The 27,727-nt window shown below is 42.4% G+C and overlaps 1 protein-coding gene across 1 annotated transcript in view; it reads left to right on the forward strand.

The window, feature by feature from the left end:
- LOC126248511 (protein MON2 homolog) overlaps window positions 1-27,727 on the forward strand; it is a 203,121-nt gene that overhangs the window by 16,109 nt on the left and 159,285 nt on the right. Inside the window, exons 2-6 of the mRNA XM_049949560.1 lie at window positions 1,571-1,702; window positions 18,366-18,548; window positions 20,956-21,198; window positions 22,443-22,568; window positions 24,542-24,739. Coding sequence (XP_049805517.1) covers window positions 1,571-1,702; window positions 18,366-18,548; window positions 20,956-21,198; window positions 22,443-22,568; window positions 24,542-24,739 — 882 coding nt within the window. The remainder of the gene's footprint in view (window positions 1-1,570; window positions 1,703-18,365; window positions 18,549-20,955; window positions 21,199-22,442; window positions 22,569-24,541; window positions 24,740-27,727) is intronic.

Here is a 27,727-nt window from a genome sequence, read left to right on the forward strand (position 1 = left end):
GTCCAATTCAATAATGAATGATGAGGCACTTAAAAGGAATTGAAAAAAGTCACTCTAAACTTTTAAAATGGAATTAGATTGATAGTTTTAGGAGGAGGAGGAGGAGTACTTGATCCCTAATTTGCAACTGGGCTAAAACTATACACACTACAGCAGTTATAAAATTGTTCATTCCATATACTGTTCATGGAAGGTCTTAGAGGAGACAGTTGATTGCCACCTACTCTAGACATTTGAATTCTGTAAACTTCGTAGTCTTTTCAGTGTGTGTTCAGGAGACTGGATTCCAACTTTGCAAATTCCACCAAGCTCTTGGTGATTATGCAGTAAGTTTTCTTACACTTAATATCCTCTGATAGTCAGATTTTATTTGAAGAATGTCTGTATTTATTCGTTACGTACTGATAGTTATCAGCACCTCAGATGTTGATTAAATGTTTTTCTTCCTTGCGATGTGCAAAGTCAGAACTGAAGAGGAGGAGAAATAATCTCAAAAAAGTAATTAAAATGAGAATATTTATTGAATCAGTGACAGCTGCTGGGTTTTAGAGGGATGTAGAATTAAGGGACTACTGCCCGCTTCTAAGAAGAATGTGGCGTGACAAGAATGCACCAGTGAGTCAGGCAGGCATTGCGATGTGGTCTAGAGCAGAATAGTACACGTCATTTTGGAAACATTTTCGTGAAGACAATTACATCAACATTGCGACGAAATTGGTGAGGTTTGAGCAACATAGATATATTAAATTCTTACTCCTTCTTTGTTCTAATACTTATGGAATGGAATAAGTTATATTATTAATGTGTCTGTGCATGGATTCAGTAGATTCTGTACAAATAGTTTGATACTGGTAGTGTTTATGCAATTGCGTAATATGATTTTTTTTACTTCATAAACATTTCATTAAGTTCAAAAACTACCAACAGTGTAGTGTTCTCATCTGTTTCCTGATTACAGTGGAGGTGTGATGTCTGCATACACATTTTACTAGAATATTTCTCTTTGGCACTCGTGCTGCAAATAAAGAATAAGGGGAAATCGGAGACCACAAATGGTGCACTATGAAACCTAACACTGACAATGGATACAGTAGTAAGGCAGTTTTCGTTTTTTTTTTTTTTTTTTTTTTCCCACAGCCAGTGATACATTCCTTCACCAATTGCAGAATGGAATGGAGATAGGGAAAGTACTATGGCATTGCTCCCAAACTCATCCCTCACAGGTATTCTTGTGAGCTGCCTTCTGTATGTTAATTGTTATAAATAACTATGGATGTGAAGGGAAAGTAAGCAGAAATGTAAATTACAAAGAGAGAAATACCAGGACCAGATCAATTAGGGCTAGGATGTCCATGACCTGTAGGTTCAGACTACATTCTGTTTTTATAATTGGGGACTATGTGCAAGAAATGTCACATTTTCTGCCCCTGTTTTCTTTTAAATTTGTAATTATGAGAATTTTAATCTTTTATGTAATTGAAATTAATTGTAATATTTATTTGTATTATGTATTGGTATTAAATACTGTTTGTATGGAAAACATGTAATGAGAACAACACGTCTGTTACAGTCATGTGAAGAAGGCATTGCAAAGCTCCGTAATGCTGCAGCACATCCTCAGACACCAGTTTACTATGTCGTGAACCAAATACTCTATCCACTGGTTCAGGGATGTGAGACCAAGGACCCAAAGATTGTGAAGGTAGGTGTTTTTAGTGTTGTTTTTCCTCTCATTCTCTCTGTTCAAATTTATGTATTTTATAAATATATTTGTCAGCCATTTCAGGCAACACACTTGATAATGTGTAGTGTATTAGTCTCAAGTTTACTAGTCAATTGTTACTAGCAATGCGATATCAGCTTAGGTACGCACCACTGCTCTTCAGTAATATCAGGGTGCAAGCGAAGTACCTCTGGTAATCATTGTTCTGACACCATTTGTGTAAACTTTGAAACTGGTAATTTCACTGCCATTAGAATAACAGCTGTCTGTGTACACACATGCTTCAATGACACAGAGTTTGTCATGCAGTATATAAATATTTACTGAAAAAAAAGTCTAATGATGAAGTAATGATTCTTAGATGTAAAAATACAAAACTGTTTGTACATGAACTCATCAGATTATGCTGGTAGATATGCAAAATCTTTCACTAAGTAGAAGCTGTCTGCTGCCAGTGAGAGTGCATGTGATACTTGTGGAAAAATGTAATTTTCAGAAGGAAGTTGCAGTTGTCATTAAGAGATGTAGGGGAAGGGCACCAGATAAAAGTTTAGTATGAGGGCAGAGCCTCCTCTCACAGCGACACAAATAATTCTCCTTCATGAAGATTCCATGAGATGTCCCGAGGCTCATTTAACCTTTCTTTACTGCAGCGACATTCCTGTATCGTGCAGTACCTCGTGGTGGTTAATGATAGAGTAGGTTTCTTCCTAGCACATTCCAAATGTCGTGATGACAATTCTGGGCTCTTGCAGACTAAGGAACGGTATCTATATCTCATAAAGCTTCCTGGCTATGGTAAACAGATGGGTCATACATACCGTCACATTCTACAGTGCCATTGGATATGTAGTATCCACCATTCTGTGACTGCTGTACATGAAGCTAGAGATCTTCCTCAGCATTCAGCTATAATGTCTGCACTAACAATAAACATGAGGTAGTCGGTTGTTGTTTACAGAAGTCACAGAATCACCTGCACTGTTTACTTTGGAACCATTTGCAGAGGGCAGTTCTGACCACACCCATTGCCGGCCGCTTGTGGCCGAGCGGTTCTGGCGCTACAGTCTGGAACCGTGCGACCGCTACGGTCGCAGGTTCGAATCCTGCCTCGGGCATGGATGTGTGTGTTGTCCTTGGGTTGGTTAGGTTTAAGTAGTTCTAAGTTCTAGGGGACTTATGACCTTAGCAGTTGAGTCCCATAGTGCTCAGAGCCATTTGAACCACACCCACAAATGCTCCGCATGTTGAGCGAAACAATGAATACCTTGGGGAATTTGGTCAGATCAGGCTGAGTACCCGGGTTGGTGGGGTGGTGAGGTTTAGCTTCCAACAGGTGAACTCTGGGGGAGCCTTCATCTGCATTCTGGCACAACCTATATACTTTTACCTCTCTTTAAATTATTTCTCATCTCTGGCATCAATAATGCTTTCAGTGCATTGATTTTACCACTCCTGTATACTGTCACAATTCAATCCAATTTATAGCTGATGTCACTGACTACAGGTGAACACACTCTCAAGTAAGTGCCTCTCTGTTTAGTCCATTAACCCCAGCCAACCCAGTTTGCGGTGCATAGATCATTTTAATCTATACAGAGCACATTTTTTGGGATGTTAGAACTTCTATGTTTACTGCTATATCATTTAAAATGCTGTATGTTAAACAATGGGAAATCAGGATGGAATAACAACACTAGGGAAGGGATAGGTTGCTACTCATCACATACTAGACCTGTTGCCTTGCAGACAGCAACAATGAAAGACTGCTAAAATAATTAATCTGTTGGACAAAGTCCTTTTCCCAAAATAGAAAACACATACACATTTACACAAGCACAACTTGCATACACGTGGACACAGCCTCCAGGCACTGGAGCTCCAATGCTCGTGAATAGTGTGTGTGTGTTTTAGCTCTAAATGTTCACTGTTTTCTTGTGATGGTATTTGTTTCACAGTTTTGTTAAAAGTTAGTGATACTGAATATGATTTTGTTAAGTGATATGTGATAGTTCTTTTGTTCTCTTTTTTTTTGTAATCATCTTAAAAGCCAACAGATTTTATTGTAAACCTATCATAATAACTACTGATGTGCAACAATATTTTTTTCATGGTGTCAGTGTAACATTATTCGAAGGCAGTCACTTTTCAACATAGTCACTGTTGTAAACAATGCAAACTTGTTGACATTTAATTAATTCAGAGTTTAATGTCTGAAGGAAAAAACTTCAGATTTACTGCATAATTATTCAGACACCCTTTTGAGATAATTATGAAGTTTTCAAACATTGCGGTCTCTTGGGTTAGGTCAGACAGATATTCAGGGTGTGGTAGACATTCAAAACAAAAATCCCTAATGTTTTATGCTATTAATTTAGCTTATTGCAGCCTGTTATTATACGAGGGCAAATCAGAAAGTCTTTACCCATATTTCTTAGTAGCCAAACTAAGGCACATACAGATAATGACAAATATACATCCTGTTCTGCGTACCTTACACTATTTTTCCCCTTAGCCACACACCGGGTCACACATTTGTCCCATTGCAGCACTAAATTTGAGCTGCTCCTGTGGTAGAATTCGTCTGGCTGACTGTGGAACCAGCAACGGATTGCTGTCTTGGCTTCATCATTACTTATGAACTGCTATACTGCCAGGAGCTTCTTCAGCATTCCAAAAACATGGAAATCACCAGGGCTGAGGTATGGACTGTATGGTGGGTGGTCTAGAATCTCCCAGTGAAATTCCTGGAGCTTTTCGGCAGTTCAGACTGCCACGTGATCTCACATTGTTGTGGAGCATTGTCACATTGTCCACATCAAGAATCCTTCGGTGCCTTCAGCAGATGGCAGCCCTCAGACATGACAGTGTGAAACAATAACTTTCGGCATACATGGCTGCATCTTGTGGCATGAAATCAAGCAGGAGCAGTCCATGGCTATCCCAGAAGGCCTGTAACATCACTTTCCCAACAGATGGCGTTGAATGGAACTTTTTCACAGGCACGCCCAGATGTTTCCACACTATACTCTGCTGCTTGGATTCCAGCTTGAAATGCCGTATCCATGTTTTATCGTGAGTAACAATGTGGTCCAGGAAACTTTCATTCTCCTTGGAATACCATTCCAGATGGTTCAGTGAAGACATCGTTCACTTGCATTTCATCATGGCATCAAACTGCTTAGACACCCACCGACATGAAACCTTCCAGTACCCTAAGGACACATGAATGATGTTGTAAGCACTCCCATACAATATGACAAGCTCCTGGGAAATGGCCGTGATGTGCACACGCCAACCTGCTTTCACCATTGCATCCATGTGGGTAATGTTGTCATCACTGATTGACCATTCATTATCATGCAAGACTTCATGGCCTTTGTCAAACTAGCTCCACCAACCCCTCGCAGTTGTCAAAGCGAGACAGTTTTCTCCATATGTGGGCTCCATCAGCCTGTAGATCTCAATGAACGTTCATCCCTTGCTCCATAGAAAACGAATTGCACTTGGTTGCTCTAATGCTATGAACGTGTGAAGCACTGCCACCAAAAAATGACAGCAGTGCCATGCGGCGGAGCTACCAGCAGATAAGGCCTGTCTGAACCAAGAAAGGTCTAACACCGGGAATGGATATGTTGACTGAACAATTACAACTGTAATTTGACTAAAAAAGTAGGGCAAAGACTTTCTGATTTGTCCTCATACTACCATATGCTGGTAATCTGAAAACTGTATTGGGTTTGATGTAACTGAAGGATTCAAACATTCATCAAGCAGATAACTAAATGATTTACTTTTTCCTGTTTGTGTGTCCTGTTTATGAAGTGTTCCACAGTTACACGTTGCAATCCCTAAAAGGCATCACTTTTTTCCAGTGGAAGAAGCTGTGCAGAATTTCTTGGACTTTTCCAAAGATGAAAATAACCATTCCTGGCTTTTTTCGTTTTGTTACTGGCTGAAAGTTATCTGTACATAATAGTCATTCACTTCAGTCACTGAAGGTTGTATCAATGTTTCACTGAGACCCACATTTATTCTTTCATGTCTGGTTTAAGTTAAACAGAAAGTTTTGGTCTTGCTGCGTGTTCTGCATGTTATGATGTACAGAACCATTATTAACGTTAACTCCTATAGTAGAATTTCATTGAGATTGTGATGTCTTTCACAGAATGTGAGGTATCATAGAAAAGTTGGTACCTCATGATGGCATTACAAATAAAGATATTCGCTGCCAAACACAGCACTGAATTAGAGACGTAGACATTGACGTACCCCGAACTGTTCCCTTCTGCTGCTGTAGCTGGAAAGTTATTTATGTCCAAGTGCAGTGCATCTCTCTGTGTAATCACCCAGTCTCTGTGCAATCAGTGACCACTTGTAATCATTTCTTATGATGACCAAAATCAAAGAAAAACCTGTCTGCATTCCATGTCACAACAGTATCAGAAAATGTGACGGACTTGGTAAAGATTGTGCAATGTATGAAACACTGATAGAATGTGAAATAGCTAGAATAAACTATGGACTGTTCTAAAATAACACCAAAGGGGGGTGACCAACAACTCTATGAGATCTGTGTAAAACAAATAATGGAAGACACACTATAAGGATACGGGAGCATTTGTCCCTATCAACAGCAGCCAGGAACTGGTGTTGTGCCATAGCTTGGCATAAGCAACTTGTCTTACACTGTGAAGGAGAGCAGTGTCACATTTTGAGAGCATTCCAGCACCAATCAGTATGGGGTTTGTGAAGGAGCATTGTGAATTTCATAGATGACAAGATACTACAGAGGAGATTAGAGACAGCAATTGCAAAGGAATTTAGGTGACAGTTCTTTAAATGGATAATGATGCACGCTAATATGTGTTGTATGATAAACAAACTTGAGCTACAGCAGTTTTGTGTAAGTGAAGTTGAACATTCAGGAAGCTTAAATACAGATGGTAGGACTCATAATGAGTTACCCACAAGACAAATAGGCAGGCTCACACCAGATGAGGTTCACGAACTTTATTCCAAGGAAAGACCATGTGGGGAAACATTGCATCCACTCCTCAGACTGCAAGGGCTACTGATGAGAGAAATGTTCCTGCTGCAGTAATGCCTGCAACGAGGGACTTCCTTACATTGTAGCTGTCCAACCTGGTGTTGCAGCTTCCTGAATCTCCTGCCAGAGTCTATGATAAAGACACTCATGAATATGATGGCATTGCTACCGCATGTCCTGTAGCAGTAGATGCCCATGCAGCATCGTCATCTGCATATTCCCCTCCCCCTCTGCCGCATTCTCTGTGGTAGCACTGGAGGGCATAAAAATCTCAAAAAATGAAGTTTAGTGAAAATCAGAACTTCTTATTTAATATGAAAACTCTTTCTAATATTTTGAACCTTACCAAAAATCATACTTGAAAGCATTCAAACAGACTTTACAAGAATTTATAACTTAAGATGCAGTTAAGTTGATTAGAGTTTTTCAGTGTGCTGCAGTTTGCCCCTAGACATGTTATCTGAGTTGGGCGTCCTAAAGTGAAATCTATTTCATATTTCATAACTGGGGCATAAGAAAGGTTTCTTTGGGAGGAACGCTTTACAAACAGAGGTTAAACAATTATGTGACCTCCTTTGGCAGCTGTTCACAAGAATAAATGTACCAATCAGCATCAAGCAACATATAGTGATATTATTAAAACATATGGACATGTACTCTCTGACCCAGCCTCTCCTCTCCAAAGCGATTTTTTCACACTCCGTACATGCAGAATGATAAAGATATTACAGTTTAATGCTGTGTGAAGTAAACTGGCTCCGACTGAATACGAAAACTAACGAAAGAGTTCAGTTTTCATACAGTCTGCAGCAACTGTACTGTATAAGCAGTAAGCTCCCACATTTTCCTGCAGATATGTTAACAATTACTGGCCACGATGAGACACTGTAAGCCAATGTAATTAAAAGTGGGGAAAGTTCAGAAGACCAAGGTGGCACAGCAGTGTGACAAGCATATGGTCACAGTAGAAGTGAAGGATGTGCAGAAAGCGTGGATTTTAGTAAGCATATATGAATGCAGTACTCGCATCCTATCAGACCTTATATATGATGGACATGTCGGAAATAAGTTTTGTCTCTGTTTTTGAAAGAGAAGCTGGTACACCGGGTGATACAAATAAATGCCTTATGAATCCACATGCATTGTTGGTTCAGGAATTGAAGAGACATCAGAGGAGGAGGAATGATAAATGTACAGAGTGCCAAGGAAGAGAGTGTAGCAGCAGACCTGTGTGCCAGATGCAAACCAGTGTTGAGGTGGAGCAGGCTGTGTGACAATTCATTGCATCACGGGGCACAGAGTTTTATCAGACTAGGTTCTTCAAACTGATTGTAAATTATGACAAATGTCTCAGTGTTGGGTGTCGGTTGTGACTATTACAAAAAGAACAATGCGAGGTGTATAGTTCATGGTGCCATGGTGTATTTGTTTTTGGCAATAAAGTTTCCATGTCAAAAACAGTGACAAAACTTAGTTTCGAAATGTCCCTCATAGATAAGCTCAGGGCAGTAGCTATCTGTGGATGAGTTGCATGTCTCCTTGGGGTAACAGATATGGATGCAAGATCCACTCTGTGACAGAATAGATAAGCTCATGGATGAGATACTAAGAGGACGTAATACAGGAGATTGACTTCATTGTTTCAAAGCTAGAGGGTTTGTCAGATACATTTGAGGGACGAGCAGATGTTGCCACTAATATAGTTGTCAGTTTAGCAGACTGGATGACAGCAGCTAAGATTAATTGCTAGCAAGTGCTCTAGCACCTGTCATCCAGTGAGCATTATGCAGTTGTCACCAAAGAGGAAAATGGCAACAATAGATTGTGACAAACAGAAGAGCATGATTCTCTACATCAGCTATCAGAAAAGCAATTTGGAGTGGCTTAATTGCCTACATTACATCATTTCCAGTGGAATCATTTCTAATCCATGTAGACTTGGGTGTGCAGCTTCTAACTGAACCCTTGCAGAGAGCACAGGACATTCATGTTCCCAAGAAAAAGATAAATTGTGAGGCTGAAGTCCTGGGGAACTGGACCTTCCCGTATTGTGATGAAGGGTAAGGTCAAAAAGAATAGCTTATCAACACACTTTCAACCAGAGTGCTCTGTGAGTCTCCATGAGTACAGGGCAGTTAAGATGTGTTAAAAAACATTGTTGTAGGAAACTGAAAGAATATATCGGGGAGAAGTTTCTTATAAGGCAACTAGAATTTGACATATGAAGAAGATCGCATACATTGTTGACTGAAAAGGTTAAGGGACCTACTGTCATGTCCATAATTTTTAGGGAGGCTGGATCAGTAATTGCTGGGTTACGGGAGTCAGCTGAACTTCCTGATAACACGCTCAGAAAAACATGTACACATTTGAAATGTGGCAATAAGGTGTTGGTGTTACCTTTTACTCAGGAAAATGTTGCTATTGCAATTTTCAAGCTGAAAACTGGAAAGGCACCAGATTTTGATGGCATCTACATTGTCATGCAAATTATCAGTCCACTGGAGTGCCTTATTTGACACTTTTTGTAAATGAAACTTTGCGAAGATGTGGTATAGCACTGATTTGGGAAGAACTGAGGCAGTAGTGGTTAAAAATAGATTGCGTAAAGATGCAACAACACTGACAAACTGCAAACCCATTTTCTTGTTAAATACTTTGGCCAAGGTTTAGGAGCATGTGCTTTTTGACCAGTTGTAGGTGCATGGGAGCTCTTGGTGCTGAACCAACGCCAGTATGGGTTCAGAACATGGAAACCCGTAGATTATGTGGTTAATAGAGCTCTTCAGATCTTTGGTGGCCTGCTATGTCTGCATGTTTTGGAGAGCTCTGGGTCCTTAAATGTCTATACAAGAGTGTTGTTGATTATTTCAGTGGACAAACCATCCAATGACTTTTGGGGCAGAACAAGGTAATAAAAAAGATTACCAAAGGCTGTGTCAAAAGCTCCGTGAATGACCCATTGTTCTGGGAACTTAGCATTGAACTCCACTTCTGCCTTTTGGATAGGGAAGAAAATGTTGAAGGTGGTGCTGCATATACGGATGACATCCTAGTAGCTGTGTCTGATGGCTCCAGAGCGAGACTTAAGGAAAACATAAATGATGTGCTTGTTCAGATGCAGTGGTGGTGCTAAGTTGACAAATTGGCTGTGGCCATTCATAAAACCACTGATATGCTTATAAAGGGAAGAATTTCTCTCACCAGGTTCCTTCCCTGAGGCCCAATGGACCCGTATAAAATGCAGCACTGTTTGCAGGCATTCTTCTAGATGAGAAAAGGAACTTACTAGAACATGTAAAATCTGTTACTCAGAAAGTGGTCGGAATTGTGGATAAGATTACCCGTGATGGCACTGCCAACTGTCAATTACCACTGTATGTTGTGTGCTCATATCATGAAGCTACCTTCAGTGCTAACGTGGGCTTTGCTACCAGTGTCTTGGTGCAGTGTCTTCAACTGGAGAGCTAGCGAACGATACTGCAACAAATGTAGTGAAGCATACTACTGAGGCTCACCTGTTCCTTACATGCTACACCTGTTGAGGATTTACTGGTGATTCTCGAAATATGAAAGTAATGCCGCTATATCCAAAGAGCAGTTAGTCCAGTCAACTAAGGAAAATTAGGGGAAAAAATTCATGTAGTCTCAAATTTTTGTACACTGGTAGGGGGAGGGCCATGAACAACATTCTAATAATCCCCACCAGCAGGGTGTGGGTGTGAGGGTGGGGTGTATTTAAAGACCACGTTGTTGTTGTTGTTGTTGTTTTTTAAAAATAAATTGAGAAGCATGGATTCTATTGCAAATGTTTCCCAGCACAAAATTAAACTAAATCAGATTTCCGACAAGAAAGGTCCTATTCATTGTTTCACTAGGACTAAGAGTTTCCACATTGCAGGGAACGGAAGAATTGCAGATTATTAAAAATAGTGTTTCAGTGGTATAAAATTACTGTTTACTGTTAAACGAAATGGATTAAGAACAAATAGTAATTACTTGAGCATGTTTAAGTGCTGTAGAATCATATTAAGGCATAAATTATGTTCTGTGGGTGTAATACAGTCGAGGGCTGGGGAGTGGAGGGGAGGGGCGGGGGTAGAAGTGCGAGGGATTGTTGGTTGCCAGATTGATGTCATGTAATTCCCCCCTTCATAGGTCTGCCAATTGAAGAATGAGCAGCTGATTCCTTGCTCTGTCTATCCCACGGTATGACCAGAAGCAACTGCAGGGTGTTTCACAAAGTTGTACCAACCTGCCGCAGCACAGCTTGTAATATGCTGATGATGCAGTGCACACACATGCTCGGGGTTGTTTATTTTCCACAAAATCTGTTAACACTATGTGATATAAAGATATGAGTATATGAGTTACTAATAACACTAAAGCAAGAAATGCATATGGACAGACTCTGCACACTGTACTACACTGCTGCAGGGGAAATTGATTCTTAGTCATACTCTACAGCTGCTGGTGCATTCATCCAGGAAAGGCAACTTCCCACACCACAAGTGTTGCTCAGTTTTTAGTTAACAGACAGACTATCCCTCCCCAGTATTTCCTGTTTACTTCTCTTGACAGCTCGTTTATATATAATAGTTATTTTCAATTGCGTCCATATCTGAGGTTTTATGTAAAATATTTTCCTATAAACAATGAATGAGAAGTATTTAATCTCAGTATGTGGTGCCAGTGACGTATATAGTGTTGGTGGGAAAGAGAGAGAATTGTTAAATGTGGCACCTTGCTGCTGTCATTGACAGCACATTGTAAAGCCGTGTGTTTATGTTGTACTCACTTTGTGGTGAATTAATGAATGACCAGAAAGTTACTGCACTTCTCCCATGATTAATTGTGTTACTGGTAGACTGCATAAATCTCATGCATTCAGGAACTCCTGGCACTTTCCACACAGTGACAGTATATCTTACAAGCTTGTGGGAGTTGGAATGTTCAAAACTAGAACAGTGATATGCTGTAAGGCATTGCTTGTCTTACACTGAATTATCTGAAGTTCCATAACAGCTAGGTGACCTACTTGTGTTGCAGAGGGAGACAGTTTAAGCCTCTGGAACTCTTCAGATGTTGGGAGAGTTGAGGCTGGGGCGGTGAATTTGGTATCCCTCAGGCTAGGAAATGTATTCCAGCCAATGGGAGTGAAGACGATGAAATCAACATTGTTGAATACATATTGACCGCATGTCATGCATGGGGCAGGCTCTTCGGTGTTGTAGGCATTTGAGAGGTCCAGCTGTTGAGCTTTTTTTCATAAAAACTCACTTCACAAGTGCAAATATGTACTCAGTTAATAAACTGCCAATAACTCCACTGTATAAACAGGAGCTAAGACAGGTTACTTTGTCTACCTACATAGGAGAATTGAACAGGAAATGCTGAGAAGGTAGCCTGTCTGTGAACTAAATGTCAGCATTGTCTGTGGGGGGGAAAGTTACCTTTCCCAGAAGAATGCTACAGTTGTGGTACAGGATGACTGAGAATCAGTTTCCCATGTAGCAGTGTAGAACAGTGTGCAAAGTTTTACATACTGTCATATCGGTTGATATGACAGTCAATTATGCTAACATTTAGACCATCCCCCCCCCCCCAAAAAAAAGACAAAATCTCCCACTACCCTCCTCTTCCACAGTAAAGGAGATCCAACACCAATCAATGCATGAAGGAACCATGGCCTCCAGGTCCCTGGGCTGTCCGATCTTCATCTGTCACTTCACTCAATGCTGATAGCCCCTACAGGAACCTTGCCCTTCAAAGGTTATGGAAGAAGAAGAAGAAGAAGAAGAAGAAGAAGAAGAATAAGAATAAGGACAAGGCTACTCCGGTGCTCTGCAGGCACCAGATCCACCTACGCAGTTGTATTCTGAGCTGATGTTTGTGGATGTGGGTCGATTCTCAGTGGTGAAAGGCAATGATCATGTGGTGTCATGGCCCTCCTGTCCACTTCACATCTAACTTAGCTATGTTTCGTATGATCATTCAGTGGAATTATAATGGGTACTACTGTTACCTGCCAGAAATAGAATATCTTATTTCTTCCTCTTCTGCAGTTTGCATTGCTCTCTTAGCTGTGCACTTCACTGGTGACTGTTCTTCAAAACTCGGTGGTTATCGTGCATTGTCGGTGTGGTGTCACCGCTAGACACCACACTTGCTAGGTGGTAACTTAAATCGGCCGCGGTCCTGTAGTACATGTCGGACCCGCGTGTCGCCACTGTGTAATCGCAATCCTAGCGCCACCACATGGCAGGTTACAAGACACGGACATGACCTCGCCCCAGTTGTACGGACGACATAGCTTGCGACCAGACCTACCAAGTCTTCCTCTCATTTGCCGAGAGACTGATAGAATAGCCTTCAGCTTATTCCATAGCTACTACCTAGCAAGGCGCCATGTGTATCAGTGCTTATAGCTTACTACTATTCAAGAGATGTATTCCAACAAGAGAATAAAGTTAAGTATATTATTCCAGCTACGTACTGTTCTACTTATTCATTAATAAGTCTCATGTTCCAGTACTTCACGCCCGTCTGCGTTAGTTTAGCGTGCACTTTCAGCCACTTCGATCTACAAGGTGTTGGCCCCGCTGCCGACACATCAGTCGGAACTGCGCCAGTCCCGAGAGGGCAGCTGGAGGGGTCTGTACTTTGGCCTGTACAGATGTCATTGGCGAATGGATTTCCTTTCGTACCTTGTTGGAGGCAATAGCGGTGTGGGTGCAAATGACCTTGGCAATTACTCTTTGCAACATTTACCTACTTCCAGGCAGGCCATTTATGTTAATTTGACCACATCAATCCAGCATCTTTTCCCCTCTTTTCTCTTGCTTGAGGACTTTCAGTGCACACCACCCCCTGTGGGGAAGCACCACTGTAGGGATATTCTAATTGACCAGCTTCTCACAGACCATGATCTGTGCCACCTCAGTGATGGTTCTCCTACCCAGTTCAGTGCTGACCTTGGCACCTTTTCACCTATCAATCTAACAGTCTCTTTCCCTAATCTTGTAGCTTAGCTACATTGGTTACTTCATGATGGAATTTGTGACAATTGCAACTTTCTGGCGATCCTTTCATTTCCGTGTCATCACCAAATGAAAAGACAACCACATTGGGCATTTCACAGAGCCAGCTGGCCTTTGTATGCCTCTGCTATTACATTTGCCACCTCTCTGTCATATCGTATTGATGAGGTTGTGGAAGGCGTCACCCCCACTGCTGGAACTGCTATTCCCCTTTCTACAGTTTGCCCACTCTGAGTTGGCAAGTGCTGTAGTGGATCAAAAACATTGCAGTACCTATTCAGGATTGCCAATGAGCGTTGCAGCAATGCAAACAACATCCTTCGCAGAACAACCTAATCGCTTTTAAGCGACTTCGTGCTAAGGCTCGCTAAATAATAAAACGCATTAAGGAGGAATGCTGGGAGTGCTATGTCTCCTTTATTTTGGGTGTGGGCCAAGCTCCATGGTCTTACGGGTTGCCAGTGTTCTGGAGCTGTCCCAGGTCCTGTCTTACAGAGTGGACTTTTTACCAATTCGCCGGTTCTTACAGAACATCTTGCGACCAACTTTGTGACAGCATTGGTGTCCTCTTCCTATCCCGCTACCTTTTTACTGCAGAAGTGACAAATTGAAGAGGTCCCATTATGTTTCACTCCCTACCAGGCTGATTCTTATAATGAACCCTTCACTGTCGGGGAACTACTTCAGACTCTTATCTCAACATACGACAGAGCCTCAGGCCTGATTCATTTCACAATCAGATGATGCAACACTTGAATGTTCCCCAAAGGGAACATCATCTCTGGGTCTTAAGATGTCTTTGACTCCAAGGTGCCTTCGCCTCACACTGGCAAGATAGCATAGTTGTCCCAGTCCTTAAGCGAGGCAAAGACCCAACATCTCTCGACAGTTACTGTCCGGTTAGCCTCACCAACATACTCTGTAAGCTGCTTGAAAGGCTGATTGTCCACAGATTATGCTGGGTTCTCAAATCTTGGGGGGGGGGGGGGGGCGGCGGGCCCTTGTCCCCCTATAAGTGTAGTTTCTGGGAGGCATGACCCACAACTGACCATTTGTTTAGGTTGGAAACAGCAATTCAACAGGCTTTTTCTAAGTGCCAGTACCTTGTGGCAGTCTTCTTTTTTTCCCCCCTGCATAAGGCATATGACACCACTTGGAGTCATCACATTTTACTCACCCTCCGTGACTGGAGCTTTTGAAGCCACCTACCGATTTTTATTCATCAGTTTTCATCCTATTGGTTGCTCTGGAATGGAATCGGGACTTCACTCAGCTCCCCACGGGTCCAAGAGAACGGCATCCCACAAGGCTGTGTGTTGAGTTTTACTCTTTCCCTCACTGCCATTTATGGGTTAGTGATGTCTGTTGGACTGCTGATCACCCTTGAATTGTTTGTTGATGATTTTTGCATTTGTTACAGCTCCCACTCAGTATCATCTGCTGAACATCAGCTCCAAGGTGCCACCCTGGTGCGTCCTGACTGGGGTATGGTTGCCAGGTTTATGGCTCAGTGGCTCCTTCAGTTTTAAAACTGCTAGACCCAGTCTACCATTGTGACATGTATCTGGCCACAGGTGCCTTTCGGACTAGTCCCATAGACAGTCTCCTTGCTGAAGAGGGGATCTTCCCCTTCAGATTCAGTGGTACCAGCTCTTACTCTCTTATTCAATCGCCTGGTCATCACATGTGTCCCATTCCTGTTACATACGAAGGGTGTCATCATCCTGATAGCCGCCCTTAGGTGGAACTACCAGTTGGAATCTGCCACTCTTCCCTCTGCCAAGATCTCCATCTCTGCTTCCTGGATTATGCTCTTCATGTTTTCTCATGCACTTCCCCTTGGATGGTGCCCAGGCCACAGACTAGGACAGATTTTTTCCAAGGTCCTATAGTCATGGTCGCCCCCATGACCATTTGGCATCTGTTATGTCCAGTTCTTCAAGAGACTATGGTGATATCATCTTTTACACTGATGGCTCTAAAACTGTGGATTAGTTGGGCTATGTTTCTACATTTCCTGCCAGTGTGGAACACCATTTATTGCTGGGAACGTGTAGTATGTTTATGGCAGAGCTGACAGCCAGCAGCAGAGCCCTCCATTTTACTAAACGCGCCTCCCTTGACTGTGTTCTAATATGTACTGACACAGAGGCTATTGACCAATGCTGTTCTTGCCACCATTTGGTATCATCTATTCATGAACTTCTCACTGACCTTTGCTATTCTGCCTGCTTAGTTGTATTTCTCAGAGTCCCAAGTTATGCACCTGTCCCAGGGAATGAACTGGTTGATCGTTTGACTAGAGGAGCACTTACTCACTGCTTGTTCACTTTGCCGACACGCAGTGCAGATTTGCAGGTGCACATAAGGTCTCTGCTCACTCAGAGGTAGAAAGGCATGTTGTGGGCTACTGCTCCATCTAATAAACTCATCACAATCGAGGAGACTACTGCAGCATGGTTCCCTTCCTTTTGCTTCCATGGAAGGAATCCACAGTCCTATGCTATCTCCGCATTGGTCATACCAGGTTAACCCGTTGCTTTCTTTTGTGTAATGTGGTTATGGAGCATTACAGACAGTAGCTCGTATCTTGATGGATGCTTGGGGGCCTTCTTTTTACCATCCATACTAAATATGGACTTCTGGAATCATTGCCTTTAATATTGGCAGATGATTCATGGATGGTTGAACTGGTTCTTATTTTTCTCCATGAAAGTGGTTTTTATTCTCAGTTATAAGGTTTTAATCTAGCACTGGAGCAGGGCAAGAGTGGTTGGGAATGGGGTGTCTCACGCTATATGCTGGGTCAGGCAGTCCCCAACCCTACCTCCTTGACCAGGCTACTGTTTCATCCCTCTTTTATTCTGTTTTAATCGTTTTTAGATTTGATTTGCCTCCTTTCTGCTGCACTCAGTTTTCTGTTCTGGGTGTCACACTTTGTTGAATAATGGGCGCTCTTGCAGTAATGGCTCAGGGGTGGGACAGTTGTTGGTGGGACGTTTCTTGTCGCATGCAGAGCCCTGGAGATGCCCACCTGCCGACTTCACTATCTCCTTAATCTTGTTTTTATTATTGATGGTACAAAAGATGTCTAGACTATTACATTTTCTGCTGTCCAACTTGTACTGTTATGAATCTTCCGACTAGATAAGAAAACATATTGGTGGACATCTCTACTCCTGGATGCCCCATCCTCAGATCGAGAGACTGATGACTTCATTGTTTGGTCCCTTACCCCCCTCCCCCCCCCCCCTCCCGACCACCACAAAAAAAGTCAACCAACCAACCACAACTATTATTGAACTTGGAGGCATTATAAAATAAAAAGAAGTAAAGAAGAATGCAATGCCCTCCCACATGACTATGCATAGAATTGGGCATTGCTGAGGCAGCACTTAACATTATCGGCAATGTGGAGGAATGTAGCAACAATATGTGTAGTTGGTATAGTTGTAGTTGAAAGCTCTTGAGTTCTTCCAAGGCAACCAATAACAGGTGACATACAATGAGCTGAAAGTTATTTACTTAAACTTTAATTAAATTCCTTTGTTACATTGTTTTATTTAATTATATTTTCAACTTCATGTTTTATTTCTATATGATATATTAACAATAGTTGCTGTTAATGGACTTTATGATTATGCGAAGTGTTCCACAGGCTTCTAGGGATTGCAGAGGGGACTTGGTTGATTAGATTTTGATAAGAAACTCATGTCTGGAAGTGTACCATATGGCTGTAAAATACATTTGAAAGTCTTTAAATCTCCCACTTGACGGAGACATGAAGACAATGGTTCCAATCCACATCTGACTGTCCTGATTTTAGGTTTTCTGTAAGTCCCCAAAAACTGCTGTTTGTGTCGGGATGGTTCCTTTGACAGGGCGTGGCTGATTTTCTTCCCCAGCTTTGAATCAGGGTGAGCTAGTGCTTTGTTCTAATTACTTCAGTGTCAATGAGACATTAAGCTCTAATCTTTCTTATCCCTTCATTATATCTTCTGGGTGCATTGCATGAAGCAGGATACTTGAAAGTGATCTGATCTTCACATTTATTTTATATCAAAACTGGATATTTCTGGATATGGATTTCTTATCAAAGCTTTATCAATAAAGCCCCTGTACGACACCCAGATGCCTGCAATTGGAATTGTGAAACACCCTGTATATGTAGGATAATGCATTGTATTTTATGATGGTTGATGAATTTCTTGATAACAGATATAAAAAAATATTGAATTGAACTGAACTCCTATTACTTTGTCTTGAATCTCTGAAGGTTTCTTGACCTGAAAACGCAAAATCAGATTACACCACCCTCTTCTTTCCTTGTACACTTTCTCATCTTACTACAACTGCTGACTTCACACTTCCCATCAAACCCTCCAATCTGGTACTTAAAGCTGTAGACCATTCACAGCTTCTTTTACACATAGCTCACCTACATATTTCTGTGCCTAAAGTAAGGGTTTTTGTTTTCATTTTGACTCTGTCTTCTTTATGGCATTAGAGAATTACATTTTGTCATATCTACATCAATGTTACTTTATTACAGTTATGCCTGGGAATAATGCAGCGGCTGATGACTCAGCAGGCTGTTGATCAGAAAGGAGCAAGATACATAACTGATACTCTTTGGATGCTAATGGAATCTGGGACTGAGGAGGTTAAGGTCTTGCAGAGTGTCACTTTGCTGTTGACTACAAATACTGTTGTACATGGTGACACGCTTGCAAGGGTAAGAGCCGATGTGAATGTTATCTGGAACATATGTCTACAATTATGTATAAAATATCTAGAAATGAGAAAAATGAGACTTCAGCAGACATCGTGCAGTATTATTGCTAAATTTTTACTACATACCATTACTTACTGTCTCTTTCTCAATATAATGCGTAGTATACTCTCTATGGTGTGTGTGTGTGTGGGGGGGGGGGGGGGTATCTATGTGTGCAGGAGAGAGAGAGAGAGAGAGAGAGAGAGAGACCAAATGATAAACCTGATAACATTCAAAGTGAGGTGATTCTCACAATCAGAACAGAAGTGCTTAATTGTGTAGCTTATACTTCAAGTACTGCTGTGGTAGAGTTTCACCAATAAACAATATTTTCTGCACCAAGTTCTATGGGCAAACTTTCCTTTGTAGTGGGTACTGTTGTTTACAACTGTTGGCATCTTGCCACATACCCATTGAACAAGTTCAGAGACAGACTGCTAGGATTATAACAGGTTGATATAGCCCACATGAAAGTGTAAAAGAAGTGCTTGGAGAACTTGAATGGCAATTCTTGGAAGAAAGACAATGTCATTCTCACCAAACCTTGTTTAAATTTAGAAAACCTGTTTTCAAAGGTGCCACCAATGTATATCTCACATAGGGATCATGAGAAAAAGATAATACACATTAGAGCACATACAGAGGAATTTTAAAGTCTTTTTTTTCCCTTGCTCAATTTATGAATGGAAGGAAAGAAACTTGATAATGTTGGTATTATGTACCCCCTCTGCCATGCACTGTACACAGGCTGTGGAGTGCTTATGTAGCTGTAGAGATGATGCATCCTACTTGACAACAGGGCAGCATTCTGTAAACTGATGGAACTTACATGGAGAATCAAACACATTACTGCTGTCACATAGTCAATCATATAGAAAGCTTTCACTACAGACAGTACTTCAAAGTACTGAATGCTACTGGGCAGCTTAAGACCAAGCATTACACCAAGAGACTAGGCAGCCTTCAGAACATAATTAAAACCACATAATCAGCTCTGAAAGGAATATCAGGATAGATGCTGGCTACTCAACATATCACAGTTCTGTTGTGGGGAAAATAATACAACTGGTGGTCTGTCAGAGTTGTGCAAATGTGGCTTTCAATCCAACTGCCCTTTTCTCTTCCCAGTGAACAACATAGGAATGGGTCTGAGTGTGTCCTCTGGTTCACCTGCAGCACCACACATACAATGCACCACCCTATCACTCTGAAATTGTCAGAATGGTTTGAGGTGTACTCCATGAGCATGACAATGCTTACATAATTCATGAAGTCATGTGACCTCAGTCCTATTAAGCATATCTGAGGAAAATGTGTGAGTCTTGGCTCGATCTCTGACAGACCTCTGTGAGCTGTGGGCATCAGAGTGGCTGTGGATTAGTGCACTTTCGGTGTTTCATAGTGTTAGTCCCCCAATGTGGTGTTGACATATTTAGGGTGAAAGGGAATGCTACCTGGTGACTAAATAGGTATGTCTGATTCAATTGCTCATGAGTGTACATATAAAAGTAAATAAAATGAACCTTTGCAGGATAGCAGAAAGGGAGGATTGACCTAATTTTTTAAAAAAATTAGGGCCTAATTTGGCCAGAAAATTGATTTGAGCCAGGGGCGTTTTCTTTAGCTGATAAACTTCTTAACACTGGGTTGTTATGTCAACAGTGTTAGAGTAAGTACTGATGGATGTTACAGTAAATGTTAATTCCAGTCATGACATACCTTTCCCAAGAATAAATCTTGTAACATAATTGTAAGTTACACTGGAATTTCTTCATGGTAATATGGATTTGAGTAGTCAGGTAATACCATCTGAGTTGTCAGTAGATACCCATTTTGCAGACTATTAATAGCTCCACTGGATCTTTGATATTGCCTGTTGATAGTGCACTATTTGATTGTAAGTGGGGTTCAAAATTAGTCTGTCATTAGTTAGCCTCTGCAACATCCATTTTTTCAGAATTAATAAATATATGGTTAGACTGAGATCTTGGCTGAAATGTAAACTTTGTTGTGTTTCAGGACTTCTGTGTTTTAAATCTCTTGGGATGAAAACCAAAATTTTCTCCGACTTGAATGATAACCAAGAACTCAACAAACAATTCAATGCAACTGTTTTTGTAAATGTAACTGAAAAAGTTGTCTTTATTTTTTTTATTTTTATGAAGTTTTTGTTTGTGTAAAATTAAAAAAATAGCTGTATGAAGTATTTCAATTTTTCTTTGACTTTCTGACTGAGAGAATTTTATTGTATGGTGTGGTTGAATTAGGTGCACTGGACTGTGCCATATTACTGTAAATTTGAAAATATTGTGTAGAGGTTGACTGATGTTTCTGTTGCTGAAAATTTTTAAATGTTCTTTCTTTACAGAATTTGGTTCTTTGTTTTCGTTTACATTTTACCAAAGATTCAACAACTATTAATACTGCTGGAGCAACTGTTAGACAATTAGTTTCATTAGTATTTGAAAGAGTTGTTGCCGAAGATGAAGCGTACTATGATCGTGACACAGGAGTGCAGAAAGATATTAATCTGGAGGAGCTGAAGGTTCCTAGTAATGTTGCACCTAAAGGTTTAAGACTATGTGCTGCTGATGCGTATCTAATGTTTCAGGTTAGTGAGATGTTTCTTCTTATTCCTTTACTTTATGTGCCTTGAGTCTTTTCTAGAGCTCATTGTGCAATATTATACAATTCTTCGATTATTATTATTATTATTATTTTTTAAATCTTTTCCATTCTGACACATAATCTTGTTTTCATACATTTGGTGTGTGCGTGGGTGCGTGTGTGCATGCATGTGTAAGAATGAGAATGAAGTATTGATGAGGGTTTTCCAAAACAGATGTTATGGTTACGATGTTTTGTCATCTATTCATGGTGGAAGGGAAGCGGCTGGCATGAATTTAGTGGATAGAAAGAACTTCGGTGGGAAATAAAAAGTAAAAAGGAAGTATGAAAACAAGATCATCTGTCAGCATATAACATAACTGTTACATGTGTAGAAGGGAAAGGCTGTCCACAAAACCCCACCTCCAAAATATTTTTGCACCTTACCTTCTGTATTCCCAATATTTTACTCTTACAATTTTTAGGTTAATATTAGTTCTTGTTGTCTGTGGTGCAGATGAAACTTACAAGCAACACTCAGCTGCTTCTTGCACCCGTGCATGAAATAAAAAGTGGGCAGAATAATTTTATGTGAGTTATTACATAATAAAATGATAATATTTTGTCATAGTGTGCTCACTATAGCCTACATTAACCTTTTCAGACCAGTTTTTTCTGGTGGAAGGAAAATTTTTCTTTATATGGTAATGCTCTTACACAGTTTCGTAATGCCCTTAGCTGCAAGATTTATACAAACATGTGTACCTATTTTCAAAACATACTTTGTACACTTGGCTTCATTTTATGGACTGAAATAACTAATTATGAAATATTCTATACTGTAATAAATAGTAAAATGATCACTCAATAATTACCTGCAGAATAATAATGACAATATTCATTTATACAGTGGAATATAGCGAACCAACTACATCCGTGTATTCTGGTGTTCATGAAATGCTGCACACTGCTGTATTGACTTGCTGATATTTTCATAGTGATGCCCAACAGTTGGCAGCACTTGGGCATGATGAAAAGGTTGAACATTCAGGTTTCCATTGGGAAAAAATACTTCTGTTGCAGCTTAAACACAGTAAAAGTTAATGTACACAATTTTAGCCAGAGGGCCTGAAAGGGTTAATTAAGAATGACATTTTTATAAACTAAATTAGTCAATTATATGCTCTAATCAAATGTATTAAGTCTAAAAATGTAGGTAAAATTGAATTTTCTTTTTGTTTTGATCAGGACCTTGTGCAGCTTGTAAATGCTGATCAACCATATTGGTTAATTGGAATGACTGAGATGACACGCACATTTGGCTTGGAACTGCTGGAGTCAGTTCTGACAAATTTTTCATCTGTATTTTACCAGGTACATTTTGAATATATTAGCACAGACATTGTTTTTTATGCAAAAAAAAAAGAAAAGAAAAGAAAAAGTAAAAGAAATCTTTTGGCAGCTTCTTAGTTTGCTAAATTTAGCTTCATACTGTAAAAATGATTGGGTTTGAAAATTTTCAAATGATTTTAAACCATGTTCATGGTGCCAATCACACATTTTATGCCATATAACTTTATTCTTGGTTGTCTCTAGCTGAAAAAGTTCATTTTTAAGTACATCAGTGCTAATACAGAAAAATAGTCTCAAGAAATCAGCACACTTTTATTCATCACATAATTACCGTCACATAGTCAGTCATACAGTAAGCAGTTACAAAGCTTTCACTACAGACAGTACTTCAGAATGCTGAATGTTATTGCACTGCCTAAAACCAAGCATTACACCAAGAGAATAGGCAGCTTTTAGGACAGAATTAAAGTCATATAATCTGTTCTGAAAGGAATATCAGGATAGCTGATCAATATATCCCACTACTACTGTGGAGAAAGTAATACTATTAGTGAGCCATCAGAGTGGTGCAAAATGCTCAATAAACATTTACTATCAATAGTTGTTACATGCTGTATGGAATCTAACCAGTCACCTAAAATATGTCTATTGTCGATCACTTTTAAGAAACTTTATGAATGACACACTTAAGATAATAGTTTCAAATTGTTTCACATGAAAAGAGAATCTCATGATCAGACTGTTTCATAACCTATATATGTATGAGGGTAATCCCAAAAGTAAGGTCTCCTATTGTTTTATAAGTACATAGACCTGTTTATTTCTACAATGGTTTACATCAGTTTACAGCTTGAACACTTAGCTATTTTTCGACACAATCACCATTTCTCTCGATGCATTTTTGTAGACACTGTGGCAGTTTTTGTATGCCCATGTCATACCAGCTTGCCGCCGTGCTGTTCAGAAGGTTTTGAACTAGCGTGATTGTTGCTTGGTCTCAGGTGTACAGTGGTATGCCCAAGTTTCGTCACCCGTGGCAATTGAGTCCAGAAAGTTGTCCTGTTCGGGTGCAAGGCGGTGAAGAAATGCACGGGAAGCATCAACTCATTGCCATATGTGGTCCTCAGTCAGCATGCGTGGCACCCATCTTGCGCACACCTTCCGGTAGTCCAATGTTTCCATTAAAAACCTGCGAGCGGTGCTTCGGGAAACCTCAAGAACCGACATGCAGAGATCATCCAGGGCGATCTGCCGATCGTCATGAATGCTTTGCTCAACCTTCAACACTGTCTCCTTAGAAATTGATGGTCTCCCGCTCCCTTGTTCGTCGTGAATTTCGGTCCAACCAGCTGCGAACTCTCTACACCACTTATGAACATCTTCGACATCCATGCATGACTCGCCATACACTTCCGTCAATTGGCAATGGATTTCAGTTGGTGCAGTGCCCTTTGCATTCAAAAACCAAATAACTGCGCGCAATTCGCATGTGGCGGTAACATCCAACAGGAGCTCCATTCTCAACAGCTGCCAAGCCAAGACTGAGCGCCTCAGCGTAGCGTGTGCATGTTTACACACAGCGCGTGAAGCACTCTTCATAACAATGTGACCAACTGCCACACAAACGGAGTTCTTTACTTATAAAAAAATAGGAGACTTTACTTTTGGGATTACCCTCGTATATTGTGGTATAGGCTTTTCTTGATACTTTAATTGTACCCAACTGTGGAAAAAATACAAACATAATATAATACACAAGTTTGGACTTTATGTAGTTGATCTATAAGGACTATTTGTATTTGAAACTCTGTTTTCAAATTAAATAAATAAGTAATTTAACTATTTCATGGATAGTAGTTAGTTTGTTTTCTATGAAAATTGTATCTTTCATTGCCCAATGTTGGCAGTGGTGGAGACTCAGACTTCATATACAGAAATGTAGATGTTTCAATTTGCTTACTAACTAATAATTTTGTTCTGTTTCGTACTTGCAGCATCCAGAATTCAGTTTCTTGTTAAAGGAAAGAGTGTGTGCATTGGTTATAAAATTGTTTTCCCCAAATATAAAGTATCGAAGTTCTGTACCACAGAGTATACAACAAGCAACTCCGTTGGACAAGCCGTATTTTCCAATAAGCATGAGACTGCTAAGGGTAGTCTCTATTCTAATTCAAAAATATCACAGCTTGCTGGTAAGTCTGTCATGAAATAGTATTATGGAGTAATAAAGTTCTTTGTCTTGACTTTAGTTTTTTAAATTTTCATCATCAAAAGCTAACACCTAGAATCTATTGTTAGGTGATTTCTGTGAAAATAATCCAGTGCAGCATGTTAATTTAGTACTTCTAATACATAGTGTGACCTTTTATTCCATTCTAACAAGGGAACCTCCTCAACGCACCCCCCTCAGATTTAGTTATAAGTTGGCACAGTGGATAGGCCTTGAAAAACTGAACACAGATCAATCGAGAAAACAGGAAGAAGTTGTGTGGAACTATGAAAAAACTAAGCAAAATATACAAACTGAGTAGTCCATGTGCAAGATAGGCAACATCTAGGAGAGTCCAAGTTTAGGAGCGCCGTGGTCCCGTGGTTAGCGTGAGGTACTGCGGAACGAGAGGTTCTTGGTTCAGCCGGCCGAAGTGGCCGTGCGGTTAAAGGCGCTGCAGTCTGGAACTGCAAGACCGCTACGGTCGCAGGTTCGAATCCTGCCTCGGGCATGGATGTTTGTGATGTCCTTAGGTTAGTTAGGTTTAACTAGTTCTAAGTTCTAGGGGACTAATGACCTCAGAAGTTGAGTCCCATAGTGCTCAGAGCCATTTTTTTTTTCTTGGTTCAAATCTTCCCTAGAGTGACAAGTTTACTTTCTTTAGTTTTGCAAAGTTATGATCTGTCTGTTCGTTCATTGACATCTCTGTTCAGCGTAATAAGTTTAGTGTCTGTGTTTTGCGACCGCACCGCAAAACCATGCGATTAGTAGCCGAAAGGACGTGCCTGTCCAATGGAAACCGAAAACATTTGATTGCAAGGTCATAGGTCAACCGATTCCTCCACAGGAAAACACGTCCGATATATTCTATACGACACTGGTGACGGCATGTGCGTCACATGACAGGAATATGTTGTCGACCCACCTAACTTGTACACTTGGTGAATGGGTAAAAAGATTCTTCTACCTTGCCCAGTTTAGGTTTTCTTGTGGATGTGATAATCACTCCCAAAAAAGTGTGAAAACATAAGAGATTGTCACATAAACTGCAACAAATGAATGCAACAGTTTCACAGTCGCACAGTTTTGTCTGTGCTCTGTCAAAACATATGTTTTTAACGTTTTCAAATTTTTCCGTCTGTAGACCGTCAAATCCTGCATATGTCAAAGCAAATCTGGACATGTCCTGGAACATGTCTCCCCTCCCTCCACCTCTCACCCCCCTCTCATCCTCTCTCACCCCCCTCTCCCTCTCGCCCCCCCTCTCCCCCTCTGCCCCCACTGCCCCCCCTTTCCCCCATCTCTCCCCCTCTCCCTCTCCCTCCCTTCCCCCGCTAACCCCCTTCTCTCCATTCCCTCCCCCACCCCGGGTGTCTCCTCTCTCTCCCCCACCCTATCTCTCCCCACCCTCCAACTGTCACCCCCCTCTCACCCCCCTCTCACCCCCCTCTCACCCCCCTCTCACCCCCACCCTCTCACCCCCACCCTCTCACCCCCACCCTCTCACCCCCACCCTCTCACCCCCACCCTCTCACCCCCACCCTCTCACCCCCACCCTCTCACCCCCACCCTCTCACCCCCACCCTCACCCCCACCCTCTCACCCCCACCCTCTCACCCCCACCCTCTCACCCCCACCCTCTCACCCCCACCCTCTCACCCCCACCCTCTCACCCCCACCCTCTCACCCCCACCCTCTCACCCCCACCCTCTCACCCCCACCCTCTCACCCCCACCCTCTCACCCCCACCCTCTCACCCCCACCCTCTCACCCCCACCCTCTCACCCCCACCCTCTCACCCCCACCCTCTCACCCCCACCCTCTCACCCCCACCCTCTCACCCCCACCCTCTCACCCCCACCCTCTCACCCCCACCCTCTCACCCCCACCCTCTCACCCCCACCCTCTCACCCCCACCCTCTCACCCCCACCCTCTCACCCCCACCCTCTCACCCCCACCCTCTCACCCCCACCCTCTCACCCCCACCCTCTCACCCCCACCCTCTCACCCCCCACCCTCTCACCCCCACCCTCTCACCCCCACCCTCTCACCCCCACCCTCTCACCCCCACCCTCTCACCCCCACCCTCTCACCCCCACCCTCTCACCCCCACCCTCTCACCCCCACCCTCTCACCCCCACCCTCTCACCCCCACCCTCTCACCCCCACCCTCTCACCCCCACCCTCTCACCCCCACCCTCTCACCCCCACCCTCTCACCCCCACCCTCTCACCCCCACCCTCTCACCCCCACCCTCTCACCCCCACCCTCTCACCCCCACCCTCTCACCCCCACCCTCTCAACCCCACCCTCTCAACCCCACCCTCTCAACCCCACCCTCTCAACCCCACCCTCTCAACCCCACCCTCTCAACCCCACCCTCTCACCACCCCCCTCTCACCACCCCCCTCTCTCAACCCCCCTCTCAACCCCCCTCTCACCCCACCTCTCACCCCCCCTCTCTCTCCCCCCACATCTCTCTCTCCCCCCCACCCCTCTCTCTCCCCCCCACCCCTCTCCCCCCACCCCTCTCTCTCCCCCCCTCTCTCTCCCCCCCACCCCTCTCCCCCCACCCCTCTCCCCCCACCCCTCTCTCTCCCCCCTCTCTCTCCCCCCACCCCTCTCCCCCCACCCCTCTCTCCCCCCCCACCCCTCTCTCCCCCCTCTCTCCCCCCACCCCTCTCTCTCCCCCCACCCCTCTCTCTCCCCCCACCCCTCTCTCTCCCCCCACCCCTCTCCCCACCCCTCTCCCCCCCACCCCTCTCTCCCCCCACCCCTCTCTCTCTCCCCCCACCCCCCTCTCTCTCCCCCCCACCTCTCTCTCTCTCCCCCCCACCTCTCTCTCTCTCCCCCCCACCTCTCTCTCTCTCCCCCCCACCTCTCTCTCTCTCTCTCTCCCCACCCACCCCTCTCTCTCCCCCCCCCACCCCTCTCTCTCCCCCCCCCACCCCTCTCTCTCCCCCCCACCCC

This window comes from Schistocerca nitens, chromosome 3, assembly GCF_023898315.1.
Source record: "Schistocerca nitens isolate TAMUIC-IGC-003100 chromosome 3, iqSchNite1.1, whole genome shotgun sequence".
In the NCBI taxonomy this organism is placed as follows: domain Eukaryota; kingdom Metazoa; phylum Arthropoda; class Insecta; order Orthoptera; family Acrididae; genus Schistocerca; species Schistocerca nitens.